General features: G+C 46.3%; 1 protein-coding gene across 2 annotated transcripts in view; it reads right to left on the bottom strand.

Annotated features, from left to right (window-relative positions):
- Positions 1-14,491, bottom strand: part of LOC137421361 (neural cell adhesion molecule 2) — a 150,563-nt gene that overhangs the window by 4,517 nt on the left and 131,555 nt on the right. For both annotated transcript variants that reach the window (XR_013622342.1, XM_068107345.2), the window contains exons 17-18: positions 13,955-14,048; positions 10,494-10,607 (exon numbers count right to left, since the gene is read on the bottom strand). Coding sequence is in view for 1 of the 2 variants with exons in the window: in XM_068107345.2 (XP_067963446.2) it covers positions 10,494-10,607; positions 13,955-14,048 (208 nt within the window). In the remaining variant the exon portion in view is untranslated. The remainder of the gene's footprint in view (positions 1-10,493; positions 10,608-13,954; positions 14,049-14,491) is intronic.

The following is a 14,491-nucleotide window of genomic DNA, read 5'->3' as shown; positions in this document are numbered from 1 at the left end:
AAAACAGCTGTTCACCACCATCTCTCATCTTCCCCCATCCAAAACCTTGATCTTTTCTACCCCGGCTAATTTCACCCCAGATTCACTTTTTTGTCCCCCGTCGCTCAGCGGAGCGAAAGGGGGACTATGGCTTTCCCCTCCGTCCGTGTGTCCGTCCGTCCGTCCGTCCGTCCGTGCGTGCGTGCGTGTGTGCGTGCGTGCGTGCGTAAGCGAAGGACCGCATTCGAATTTGGTGTGTGGGTGCAACCCACGTCCAAATCCAAGATGGCCGCCGCCATGTATGTCTGATGCAATGTATGTCTGAACCTTGTAACCTGCATATCTTAAAAAACCAGCGAAGTACCAACTTCTAATTTGGTGTGTGGGTGTATCTCGGCATAAGGAAGAACGCTATTGAAAATTGGGTCGCCACGTCTAAATCCAAGATGGCCGCCACCATATATATGTCTGAAACTTGTGAGCGAAATATCTCGAAAAATAAGCGAAGTACCAACGTCTAATCTGGTGTGTGGGTGTATCTAGGCACAAGGAAGAACGCTGTTTAAAATCGGGTCGCCACGTCAAAAGCCAAGATGGCCACCGCCATGTATGTCTGAACCTTGTGAGATGAATATCTTGAAAAATAAGCGAAGTACCAACTTCTAATTTGGTATGTGGGTGTATCTCGGCATAAGGACGAACGCTATTGAAAATTGGGTCGCCACGTCTAAATCCAAGATGGCCGCCACCATATATATGTCTGAAACTTGTGAGCGAAATATCTCGAAAAATAAGCGAAGTACCAACGTCTAATCTGGTGTGTGGGTGTATCTAGGCACAAGGAAGAACGCTGTTTAAAATCGGGTCGCCACGTCAAAAGCCAAGATGGCCACCGCCATGTATGTCTGAAACTTGTGAGATGAATATCTTGAAAAATAAGCAAAGTACCAACTTCTAATTTGGTGTGTGGGTGTATCTCGGCATAAGGAAGAACGCTATTGAAAATTGGGTCGCCAGGTCAAAATCCAAGATGGCCGCCACCATATATATGTCTGAACCTTGTGAGCAAAATATCTTGAAAAATAAACGAAGTCCCAACTTCTAATCGGGTGTGTCGGTGTATCTAGGCACAAGCAAGAACGCTGTTTAAAATTGGGTCGCCATGTCAAAATCCAAGATGGCCGCCGCCATGTATGTCTGATGCCATGTATGTCTGAACCTTGTAACCTGCATATCTTGAAAAATAAGCGGAGTACCAACTTCTAATCTGGTGTGTGGGTGTATCTAGGCATAAGGAAGAACGCTATTGAAAATTGGGTCGCCACGTCAAAATCCAAGATGGCCGCCGCCATGTATGTCTGAACCTTGTGAGATGAATATCTTGAAAAATAAGCGAAGTACCAACTTCTAATCTGGTGTGTGGGTGTATCTCGGCATAAGGACGAACGCTATTGAAAATTGGGTCGCCACGTCAAAATCCAAGATGGCCGCCACCATATATATGTCTGAACCTTGTGAGCGAAATATCTCGAACTAGAACGGGCACTCGGTAGAGCGCATACCTTCGCCGCAGCTACTGTTCTGTACTTGGCATGGGAGTGTAGGGAACAGAACAACAAAAATACGATTTTGACCTTTTCGTGACCTTGACCTTGACCTTTGACCCGATTGCTCCCAAAATCTAATCAAATGTGTCCCGTATAATAACCAATCATCCCACCAAATTTCATGCAATTCCGTTGAATACTTTTTGAGTTATGCGAATAACATACACACACACACACAGACATACAAATAAATACACAGCGATCAAAACATAACCTTCCGCTTTTGCGAAGGTAACTAGAACGGGCACTCGGTAGAGCGCATACCTTCGCCGCAGCTACTGTTCTGTACTTGGCATGGGAGTGTAGGGAACAGAACAGTGAACAGTTTGGTGCTGATTTCATGCAAATCGGATAAGAATTGACCGAGTTATGACAAAAAATACGATTTTGACCTTTTCGTGACCTTGACCTTGACCTTTGACCCGATTGCTCCCAAAATCTAATCAAATGTGTCCCGTATAATAACCAATCATCCCAACAAATTTCATGCAATTCGGTTGAATACTTTTTGAGTTATGCGAATAACATACACACACACACACACACAGACATACAAATAAATACACAGCGATCAAAACATAACCTTCCGCTTTTGCGAAGGTAACAATAAGCGAAGTACCAACGTCTAATCTGGTGTATATATTGGGTCGCCACGTCAAAATCCAAGATGGCCACCACAATGTATGTCCGAACCTTGTGAGATAAATATCTTGAAAAATAAGCGATGTACCAACTTCTAATTTGGTGTGTGGGTGTATCTCGGCACAAGGAAGAACGCTGTTTAAAATCGGGTCGCCACGTCGAAAGCCAAGATGGCCACCGCCATGTATGTCTGAAACTTGTGAGATGAATATCTTGAAAAATAAGCAAAGTACCAACTTCTAATTTGGTGTGTGGGTGTATCTCGGCATAAGGAAGAAAGCTATTGTAAAGTGGGTCGCCACGTCAAAATCCAAGATGGCCGCCACCATATATATGTCTGAAACTTGTGAGCGAAATATCTCGAAAAATAAGCGAAGTACCAACGTCTAATCTGGTGTGTGGGTGTATCTAGGCACAAGGAAGAACGCTGTTTAAAATCGGGTCGCCACGTCAAAAGCCAAGATGGCCACCGCCATGTATGTCTGAAACTTGTGAGATGAATATCTTGAAAAATAAGCAAAGTACCAACTTCTAATTTGGTGTGTGGGTGTATCTCGGCATAAGGAAGAACGCTATTGAAAATTGGGTCGCCAGGTCAAAATCCAAGATGGCCGCCACCATATATATGTCTGAACCTTGTGAGCAAAATATCTTGAAAAATAAACGAAGTCCCAACTTCTAATCGGGTGTGTCGGTGTATCTAGGCACAAGCAAGAACGCTGTTTAAAATTGGGTCGCCATGTCAAAATCCAAGATGGCCGCCGCCATGTATGTCTGATGCCATGTATGTCTGAACCTTGTAACCTGCATATCTTGAAAAATAAGCGGAGTACCAACTTCTAATCTGGTGTGTGGGTGTATCTAGGCATAAGGAAGAACGCTGTTGAAAATTGGGTCGCCACGTCAAAATCCAAGATGGCCGCCGCCATGTATGTCTGAACCTTGTGAGATGAATATCTTGAAAAATAAGCGAAGTACCAACTTCTAATCTGGTGTGTGGGTGTATCTCGGCATAAGGACGAACGCTATTGAAAATTGGGTCGCCACGTCAAAATCCAAGATGGCCGCCACCATATATATGTCTGAACCTTGTGAGCGAAATATCTCGAACAATAAGCGAAGTACCAACGTCTAATCTGGTGTGTGGGTGTATATATTGGGTCGCCACGTCAAAATCCAAGATGGCCACCACAATGTATGTCCGAACCTTGTGAGATAAATATCTTGAAAAATAAGCGATGTACCAACTTCTAATTTGGTGTGTGGGTGTATCTCGCCATAAGGAAGAAAGCTATTGAAAATTGGGTCGCCATGTCAAAATCCAAGATGGCCGCCGCCATGTAAGTCCGAACCTTGTGAGATGAATATCTTGAAAAATAAGCGAAGTACCAACTTCTAATTTGGTGTGTGGGTGTATCTCGCCATAAGGAAGAACGCTATTGAAAATTGGGTCGCCACGTCAAAATCCAAGATGGCCGCCACCATATATATGTCTGAACCTTGTGAGCGAAATATCTCGAAAAATAAGCGAAGTACCAACTTCTAATCTGGTGTGTGGGTGTATCTAGGCACATGGAAGAACGCTGTTTAAAATTGGGTCGCCACGTCAAAATCCAAGATGGCCGCCGCCATGTATGTCTGAATCTTGTGAGTAGAATATCTTGAAAGATAAGCGAAGTACCAACTTCTAATTTGGTGTGTGGGTGTATCTCGGCATACGGAAGACCGCTATTGTAAAGTGGGTCGCCACGTCAAAATCCAGGACGGCCGCCACCATATATATATGTCTGAACCTTGTGAGCGAAATATCTTGAAAAATAAGTGAAGTACCTTCTGGTGTGTGGGTGTATCTAGGCATAAGGAAGAACGCTATTGAAAATTGGGTCGCCACGTCAAAATCCAAGATGGCCGCCTCCATGTATGTCTGACCCTTGTGAGTGAAATATCATATCATAGCATGTTTTCTGCGTGTTCCACTTTGTCAACTCACATCACTTCCCCGACGGGGGACCTAGACGTAACGCTTGTTGAAATTACAACTTCTTTCCTGGAAGTCCTTGCAGTGTCCTTGTGTTTTATACTTCTCCCACCCCTTCCCCCCTTCCCACACCTCCTCCCCCCAAGCCGTCTCCCTCCCACAGATCTCCCGATGTCCCTGCTCTCAAATGTTGTGTTTGTGTGCTTCCCCTTCTCTCCCCATCTTGTCTCCTGCTCCCTTTATTATGTGTTTTGTGTGTCTGATTTTTTTTGTGTGATAAATGTTAGCTCTTTCACGAGCCTCGATCCTGTATACAAAAAATAAACAATAATAACAAAAAAAAGGGTGAAGGTGAAGGTTATGGCTATAGGGTGAAGGTTATGGCTAGAGGGTGAAGGTTATGGCTAGAGGGTGAAGGTTATGGCTAGAGGGTGAAGGTTATGGCTAGAGGGTGAAGGTTATGGCTAGAGGGTGAAGGTTATGGCTCGAGGGTGAAGGTTATGGCTAGAGGGTGAAGGTTATGGCTAGAGGGTGAAAGTTATGGCTAGAGGGTGAAGGTTATGGCTAGCGGGTGAAGGTTATGGCTAGAGGGTGAAAGTTATGGCTAGAGGGTGAAGGTTATGGCTAAAGGGTAAAGGTTATGGCTAGAGGGTGAAGGTTATGGCTGCAGGATGAAGGTTATGGCTAGAGGGTGAAAGTTATGGCTAGAGGGTGAAGGTTATGGCTAGAGGGTGAAAGTTATGGCTAGAGGGTGAAAGTTATGGCTGGAGGGTGAAGGTTATGGCTAGAGGGTGAAGGTTATGGCTAGAGGGTGAAGGTTATGGCTAGAGGGTGAAGGTTATGGCTAGAGGGTGAAGGTTATGGCTAGAGGGTGAAGGTTATGGCTACAGGGTGAAGGTTATGGCTAGAGGGTGAAGGTAATGGCTAGAGGGTGAAGGTTATGGCTAGAGGGTGAAGGTTATGGCTAGAGGGTGAAGGTTATGGCTAGAGGGTGAAGGTTATGGCTAGAGGGTGAAGGTTATGGCTGGAGGGTGAAGGTTATGGCTAGAGGGTGAAGGTTATGGCTAGAGGGTGAAGGTCATGCCAGAGGGTGAAGGTTATGGCTAGAGGGTGAAGGTTATGGCTAGAGGGTGAAAGTTATGGCTAGAGGGTGAAGGTTATGGCGAGAGGGTGAAGGATATGGCGAGAGGGTGAAAGTTATGGCTAGACGGTGAAGGTTATGGCTAGAGCATGAAGGTTATGGCTAGAGGGTGAAAGTTATGGCTAGACGGTGAAGGTTATGGCTAGAGCATGAAGGTTATGGCTAGTGAGTGAAGGTTATGGCTAGCGGGTGAAGGTTATGGCTCGAGGGTGAAGGTTATGGCTAGAGGGCGAAGGTTATGGCTATAGGGTGAAGGTTATGGCTAGAGGGTGAAGGTTATGGCTCGAGGGTGAAGGTTATGGCTAGAGGATGTAAGTTATGGCTAGAGGGTGAAAGTTATGGCGAGAGGGTGAAGGTTATGGCTAGAGGGTGAAGGTTATGGCTAGAGGGTGAAGGTTATGGCTCGAGGGTGAAGGTTATGGCTCGAGGGTGAAAGTTATGGCTAGAGGGTGAAGGTTATGGCTAGAGGGTGAAGGATATGGCTAGAGGGTGAAAGTTATGGCTCTTGGGTGAAGGTTATGGCTAGAGGGTGAAGGATATGGCTAGAGGGTGAAAGTTATGGCTATAGGGTGAAGGTTATGGCTAGAGCGTGAAGGTTATGGCTAGCGGGTGAATGTTATGGCTAGCGGGTGAAGGTTATGGCTCGAGGGTGAAGGTTATGGCTAGAGGGTGAAGGTTATGGCTAGAGGGTGAAGGTTATGGCTAGAGGGTGGAGGTTATGGCTCGAGGGTGAAGGTTATGGCTCGAGGGTGAAGGTTATGGCTCGAGGATGAAGGTTATGGCTCGAGGGTGAAGGTTATGGCTAGAGCGTGAAGGTTATGGCTAGAGGGTGAAGGTTATGGCTAGCGGGTGAAGGTTATGGCTAGAGGGTGAAGGTTATGGCTAGAGGGTGAAGGTTATGGCTCGAGGGTGAAGGCTATGGCTCGAGTGTGAAGGTTATGGCTCGAGGGTGAAGGTTATGACTAGAGGGTGAAGGTTATGGCTCGGGGGGTGAAGGTTATGGCTTGAGGGTGAAAGTTATGGCTAGAGGGTGAAGAATATGGCTAGAGGGTGAAGGTTATGGCTAGAGGGTGAAGGTTATGGCTCGAGGGTGAAGGTTATGGCTAGAGGATGAAGGTATGGCTAGAGGGTGAAGGTTATGGCTAGAGGGTCAAGGTTGTGGCTGGAGGGTGAAAGTTATGGCTAGAGGGTGAAGGATATGGCTCGAGGGTGAAAGTTATGGCTCGAGGGTGAAGGTTATGGCTAGAGGGTGAAGGTTATGGCTAGCGGGTGAAGGTTATGGCCAGCGGGTGAAGGTTATGGCTAGCGGGTGAAGGTTATGGCTAGCGGGTGAAGGTTATGGCTAGAGGGTGAAGGTTATGGCTAGAGGGTGAAGGTTATGGCTAGAGGGTGAAGGTTATGGCTAGAGGGTGAAGGTTATGGCTAGAGGGTGAAGGTTATGGCTAGAGGGTGAAGGTTATGGCTAGAGGGTGAAGGTCATGCCAGAGGGTGAAGGTTATGGCTAGATGGTGAAGGTTATGGCTAGCGGGTGAAAGTTATGGCTAGAGGGTGAAGGTTATGGCTAGAGGGTGAAAGTTATGGCTAGAGGGTGAAGGCTGTGGCGAGAGGGTGAAGGATATGGCTAGAGGGTGAAAGTTATGGCTAGAGGGTGAAGGTTATGGCTAGAGCATGAAGGTTATGGCTAGAGGGTGAAAGTTATGGCTAGACGGTGAAGGTTATGGCTAGAGCATGAAGGTTATGGCTAGTGGGTGAAGGTTATGGCTAGCGGGTGAAGGTTCTGGCTCGAGGGTGAAGGTTATGGCTAGAGGGTGAAGGTTATGGCTAGAGGGTGAAGGTTATGGCTAGAGGGTGAAAGTTATGGCTAGAGCGTGAAGGTTATGGCTAGAGGGTGAAGGATATGGCTAGAGGGTGAAAGTTATGGCTCTTGGGTGAAGGTTATGGCTAGAGGGTGAAGGATATGGCTAGCGGGTGAATGTTATGGCTAGCGGGTGAAGGTTATGGCTCGAGGGTGAAGGTTATGGCTAGAGGGTGAAGGTTATGGCTAGAGGGTGAAGGTTATGGCTAGAGGGTGAAGGTTATGGCTAGACGGTGAAGGTTATGGCTAGAGGGTGAAGGTTATGGCTAGAGGGTGAAGGTTATGGCTAGAGGGTGGAGGTTATGGCTCGAGGGTGAAGGTTATGGCTCGAGGGTGAAGGTTATGGCTCGAGGATGAAGGTTATGGCTCGAGGGTGAAGGTTATGACTAGAGCGTGAAGGTTATGGCTAGAGGGTGAAGGTTATGGCTAGCGGGTGAAGGTTATGGCTAGAGGGTGAAGGTTATGGCTAGAGGGTGAAGGTTATGGCTAGAGGGTGAAGGTTATGGCTCGAGGGTGAAGGCTATGGCTCGAGTGTGAAGGTTATGGCTCGAGGGTGAAGGTTATGACTAGAGGGTGAAGGTTATGGCTCGGGGGTGAAGGTTATGGCTTGAGGGTGAAAGTTATGGCTAGAGGGTGAAGGTTATGGCTAGAGGGTGAAGGTTATGGCTAGAGGGTGAAGGTTATGGCTCGAGGGTGAAGGTTATGGCTAGAGGATGAAGGTTATGGCTAGAGGGTGAAGGTTATGGCTAGAGGGTGAAGGTTATGGCTAGAGGGTGAAGGTTATGGCTAGAGGGTGAAGGTTATGGCTAGAGGGTGAAGGTTATGGCTAGAGGGTGAAGGTCATGCCAGAGGGTGAAGGTTATGGCTAGATGGTGAAGGTTATGGCTAGCGGGTGAAAGTTATGGCTAGAGGGTGAAGGTTATGGCTAGAGGGTGAAAGTTATGGCTAGAGGGTGAAGGTTGTGGCGAGAGGGTGAAGGATATGGCTAGAGGGTGAAAGTTATGGCTAGAGGGTGAAGGTTATGGCTAGAGCATGAAGGTTATGGCTAGAGGGTGAAAGTTATGGCTAGACGGTGAAGGTTATGGCTAGAGCATGAAGGTTATGGCTAGTGGGTGAAGGTTATGGCTAGCGGGTGAAGGTTCTGGCTCGAGGGTGAAGGTTATGGCTAGAGGGTGAAGGTTATGGCTAGAGGGTGAAGGTTATGGCTAGAGGGTGAAAGTTATGGCTAGAGCGTGAAGGTTATGGCTAGAGGGTGAAGGATATGGCTAGAGGGTGAAAGTTATGGCTCTTGGGTGAAGGTTATGGCTAGAGGGTGAAGGATATGGCTAGCGGGTGAATGTTATGGCTAGCGGGTGAAGGTTATGGCTCGAGGGTGAAGGTTATGGCTAGAGGGTGAAGGTTATGGCTAGAGGGTGAAGGTTATGGCTAGAGGGTGAAGGTTATGGCTAGACCGTGAAGGTTATGGCTAGAGGGTGAAGGTTATGGCTAGAGGGTGAAGGTTATGGCTAGAGGGTGGAGGTTATGGCTCGAGGGTGAAGGTTATGGCTCGAGGGTGAAGGTTATGGCTCGAGGATGAAGGTTATGGCTCGAGGGTGAAGGTTATGACTAGAGCGTGAAGGTTATGGCTAGAGGGTGAAGGTTATGGCTAGCGGGTGAAGGTTATGGCTAGAGGGTGAAGGTTATGGCTAGAGGGTGAAGGTTATGGCTAGAGGGTGAAGGTTATGGCTCGAGGGTGAAGGCTATGGCTCGAGTGTGAAGGTTATGGCTCGAGGGTGAAGGTTATGACTAGAGGGTGAAGGTTATGGCTCGGGGGTGAAGGTTATGGCTTGAGGGTGAAAGTTATGGCTAGAGGGTGAAGGTTATGGCTAGAGGGTGAAGGTTATGGCTAGAGGGTGAAGGTTATGGCTCGAGGGTGAAGGTTATGGCTAGAGGATGAAGGTTATGGCTAGAGGGTGAAGGATATGGCTAGAGGGTGAAAGTTATGGCTCTTGGGTGAAGGTTATGGCTAGAGGGTGAAGGATATGGCTAGAGGGTGAAAGTTATGGCTATAGGGTGAAGGTTATGGCTGGAGGGTGAAGGATATGGCTAGAGGGTGAAGGATATGGCTAGAGGGTGAAAGTTATGGCTAGAGGGTGAAGGTTATGGCTAGAGCGTGAAGGTTATGGCTAGCGGGTGAAGGTTATGGCTAGCGGGTGAAGGTTATGGCTAGAGGGTGAAGGTTATGGCTAGAGGGTGAAGGTTATGGCTAGAGGGTGAAGGTTATGGTTAGAGGGTGAGAGATCAGGACTGTCTCTCTGGACATATCTCGTGCTTTTGATACAGTCTGGCTTCCTGCCTCACTCTCCAAACTCTTTGCTGATGAGATCCAAGGCCAACTCCACACATGGCTTCCTGACTTCCTCTACTCTCGTAGCCAACATGCGGGACTCAACGGAATCCATTCAGGTTCCCCCGTCAAGGCTGGAGTGCCCCAAGGCTGTGTTCTGGGCCCAGTCCTATTCCTGATCTTCATCAGTGGTTTCTCTGATTCTGTAAAATCCCCTTCATCTATTTGTTCATGACTCAACTCTCTGCCGTGACATCCCTCCGTCAAACAGGCTGCAGCCTGTTCCTTCTCTTCAGACCTAGACAAAAATTACAAGATCACAGGAACCAACTTCTCCACTCTTCAATCTCATTCTTTCTCCAGTTCTGTAAGTCAGCTGTTCACCACCATCTCAGATCATTCCCAATCAAAACCCATTATCTTTTCTACTCCCATTAACCTCGCCCAAGCCGAACTCCTTCCAAATTTCCAGTTTTCCCTTCCTGAGCACTTGCTTCTGCATCGATCTTGTGCACCCCATGCATTTTCCACTACCCCTCATTGTTTCCCATATCCCTCGTTTGTCCACGTCTCCCTTTATTTTGTCCATCAACCCTGCTGTTTATGTGTCACCCCCTCCCCCAGCCCCCCCCCCCCCCACCCCTATTGTTTTCTCCCTTTCATCCTGATTCATTCGCTGTTGTAGCTCCTCCACGAACCTCGAACAAAAAAAACCAAAGAGGATGTGAGGACCCTACATAATGGGCCAAGCAGTTTGGATGGATCCACGTACAGGTAGGTCTACCTGAATGTGACAGCCTGGGTAACCATGCTTTGTTATTTTCATTCGAAACCCCGTACATAGAAATAAATAACAAACGTGGTGCGGACATTTGCATATGGGTTGAGGTAGTTAATGAGGACTTAATTAACTCATGATGTTATAACATGATGGACTTATGATCACAAATAACTGATGAACCCACGGTGCTCCTCCACTTGAGGGATTGGATTCAGAGCTGGGCGGAGCTGCGTTGGGTGGAGCTTTGTTGTGATTGGTTGAACTTTCAACGGATGCTGTTCCCGTCGTCTGTGATTTGCTGGGGGGAGAACATCACGATTATGAATTAGAGATGGTTGCACTTCACGATACAGTATACAGTAAGTATAGTGAGAGGACATCACGATTATGGAGCAACATCCCATGAGGAGGACATCACGATTATGGAGCAACATCCCATTAGGAGGACATCACGATTGTGGAGCAACATCCCATTTCACGATTATGGAGCAACATCCCATTAGGAGGACATCACGATTATGGAGCAACATCCCATTAGGAGGACATCACGATTATGGAGCAACATCCCATTAGGAGGACATCATGATTATGGAGCAACATCCCATTAGAAGGACATCACGATTATGGAGCAACATCCCATTAGGAGGACATCACGATTATGGAGCAACATCCCATTAGGAGGACATCATGATTATGGAGCAACATCCCATTAGGAGGACATCACGATTATGGAGCAACATCCCATTAGGAGAACATCACGATTATGGAGCAACATCCCATTAGGAGGACATCACGATTATTGAGCAACATCCCATTAGGAGGACATCACGATTATGGAGCAACATCCCATTAGGAGGACATCACGATTATGGAGCAACATCCCATTCGGAGGACATCACGATTATGGAGCAACATCCCATTAGGAGGACATCACGATTATGAATTGGAGATGGTTGAACTTCATGATACAGTATACAGTAAGTATAGTGAGAGGACATCACGATTATGGAGCAACATCCCATTAGGAGGACATCACGATTATGGAGTAACATCCCATTTCACGATTATGGAGCAACATCCCATTAGGAGGACATCACGATTATGGAGCAACATCCCATTAGGAGGACATCACGATTATGGAGCAACATCCCATTAGGAGGACATCACGATTATGAATTAGAGATGGTTGCACTTCATGATACAGTATACAGTAAGTATAGTGAGAGGACATGACGATTATGGAGCAACATCCCATTAGGAGGACATCACGATTATGAATTGGAGATGGTTGAACTTCATGATACAGTATACAGTAAGTATAGTGAGAGGACGTCACGATTATGGAGCAACATCCCATTAGATTAGGAGGACATCACAATTATGAATTAGAGATGGTTGCACTTCATGATACAGTATACAGTAAGTATAGTGTATTCACCGTCAAGCAGTGCACTGTATATATCTTAAGGAGAGCGGCCAATAATCTATATAATAATACCGTAAGGACTCGACTTTGTTATCCCTTTTAAGCCGCACCCAGCGACCCGATGCCCACGGCACATTTGTAATGCATTTACGATCTACGAACCGCGCTCTTTGTTTATCACGTACAGACATACTCGAAAATCTGAATTAGCCGACGTTGGGGCCCAAAAGCATCCGATTAACTGCCGATACGACTCCATCTTACGACGCCATCGTATTGGCGTCTGCTGGGCGAAGGCGAAGCGAGCCGTCCGCTGATTGGACAGTCGAGTGGTGTGAACATGGGTGGTGTGAACCAAATGGTCTTTTTATTCCCTTGAACATTTTAAATTAGGATATATAAGGAAACGTCTTTATCGTCATTTTAATAAAGTTAAATGGAGTGACGTTGCGATACTCGGGGTGCGTTGCATAAATCCTCATAACTCAGAGAGGTGTAGCAGGTGGCGAGACGTAAGGAAGCTTAAAGATAACGAGCTGAAACAGACGAACGATATGTCAATCCCTTTCTACACCGAACGGCAATAAAAGTATGAGAGCGGGAAGGCATGGCCTGAGCACTTCGAGCAGAGAGGACTGATTGGACTTAACTTAAAGAGAAAAAATTGGAGCTTAACGGAAGAAGAAGATCCCATGAGCGCTCCCCTATGCCATCCATAATGGTACACTCTATCCATACACCACATCCTCCCTTCCGTGGATGTTCCACGGGTTTCGGCTAGTTATCAATAATTCTCAAACTTATCTTCCACAAAGCTTTGTTAATCGTTGAGTTATCATCCACAAAGCTGCCCGTCATGCTGGATTTGCGGCCCACAAACCGACTAGCTGCTGCAAGCTTTAATAAGGATGTCAATGAATAGGTTTAAGCAAAATCCTGATTCCAGTAAACACCGTTTGAAACCAGAGGATGAAAATCGAGACTAAAAGGTCCGTAAATGCAAAATGTGATGAACAGGATAAGCAGCTACCACGATAGAAGCGGCACCGACTTGAGCTCTACAGTGAGGAAAAACAGAGGCCTAGTCTGACGTTTAAGCCTCAGCGAGACCTTCAGTGGGACAACACTTCCCCACTCTCCCGGCCTTCTGAAAGGGGACAAATTCACGTCGGGTACACTTGGCCTGAAATCGAGGGTACCTGTGGCTGTAACCACACGAGGCCTCCGTTTCCCAAAACTACCATAGTGCTGGAGCTTGCACCGCCTTTGGTGATCTTGACTTTTATGTTGTTCACATTTTGTTATCAAATCCTTATCAGAATGGAATGAATAAACTCGTGAAAGCTTGGAAAGGATCAGCAGTTAAATTACAAGATATCTGCGATCACAAAGCTATTGCCAAGGGTAGGCCTGTGATCCAATGCCGCCATATTGGGTTTTTTCAGACCACCATATGACCTTGACCTTCAACATATAGGGATAGAGTGTAAATGAATGAAATGTGTCCACATCCACAATCTATCTATAAAACTGAACGTCATGAAAATTGGAGGAAAATTATTTAAGTTATGATTAAAAAGGTGTTTTTTGATAATTAGGCCACAATCCGAAAAAAGTAGGTCAAGGACACCAAACAAATATCAGGTGCACAAAATCAGTGCAGGTACACTAGTATGATATAAGAACATCTTTGAAGGCCAAGTGGTCTTTGAGATTCCGCTTTGGAAAAATTGAGCGATGACAAAATAGGTGTTATGTTTTTTTCAGACTGCCATTTGACCTTGACCTTTTTACCTGGATGGGTGTGTAAATCAAGTGTGAATGCACCTTGCTCTAGGCTATCTAGTAAGGGCAATTTTGTACCGATCGGACAAACCGTAGTCGAGTTATGGTGAAAAATGCTGTCACAACCTTAATTGTCTATAATTGTGTCATGACCTTAAAAATTATGTCAAGGTTAAAAAAATTATGTGAACCCCGCATACCTTTTATTCCCATTACTGAAATTTCATTCCGAAATTCCTCAAATATAGAGCTCGGAAATGGGAATTTTTTTAAATGGTGGTTTTAGCACTCCTATGGGACTGTACCATGGAGGAAGGCCTCCTAATGAGTTCCACAGGAATTAGGAATAACAAAGATATAAATCATTACAAAACGTATCATGAAATGTATGAATGAATAAAGAAGAAATGAAAAACACCAAACGAATGACTAACCGACGACAAGCGAGCCACGACAGGCCAACCACGGTCAGAGCCACCACAGCAATACCAAGGCCGAGGCCTAGTGCAAGAGCCATTCCACTGGGGCCTGTAAAACAAGGGTCTTAAACTCATTCAAAGTCCACAAAGCGAGTTGTTACAAAGTTGTGTACAACAACAAACACAGTAAATAATTATACATTGCACCTTGGCATAATCTCACAGTACTCATGACGTTCGTTGTACGTAGGTCAACATAGGCACTGTCACAGGAAATAAATGTACCTCCAAGGAGGTAAAATACTTGGAGGTACTTTTACTCTCAAGAGACAGCCATGGCCCCTGGAGTTCCTGAACATGACCCCTGGAGTTCCTGAACATGACCCCTGGAGTTCCTGAACATGACCCCTGGAGTTCCTGAACATGACCCCTGGAGTTCCTGAACATGACCCCTGGAGTTCCTGAACATGACCCATGGAGTTCCTGAACATGATCCCTGGAGTTCCTGAACATGACCCGTGGAGTTCCTGAACATGACCCCTGGCGTTCCTG

Source organism: Myxine glutinosa, chromosome 2 (genome assembly GCF_964187855.1).
Source record: "Myxine glutinosa chromosome 2, kmMyxGlut1.1, whole genome shotgun sequence".
Taxonomy (NCBI): domain Eukaryota; kingdom Metazoa; phylum Chordata; class Myxini; order Myxiniformes; family Myxinidae; genus Myxine; species Myxine glutinosa.
This window is presented reverse-complemented; position numbering and strand designations above follow the sequence as displayed.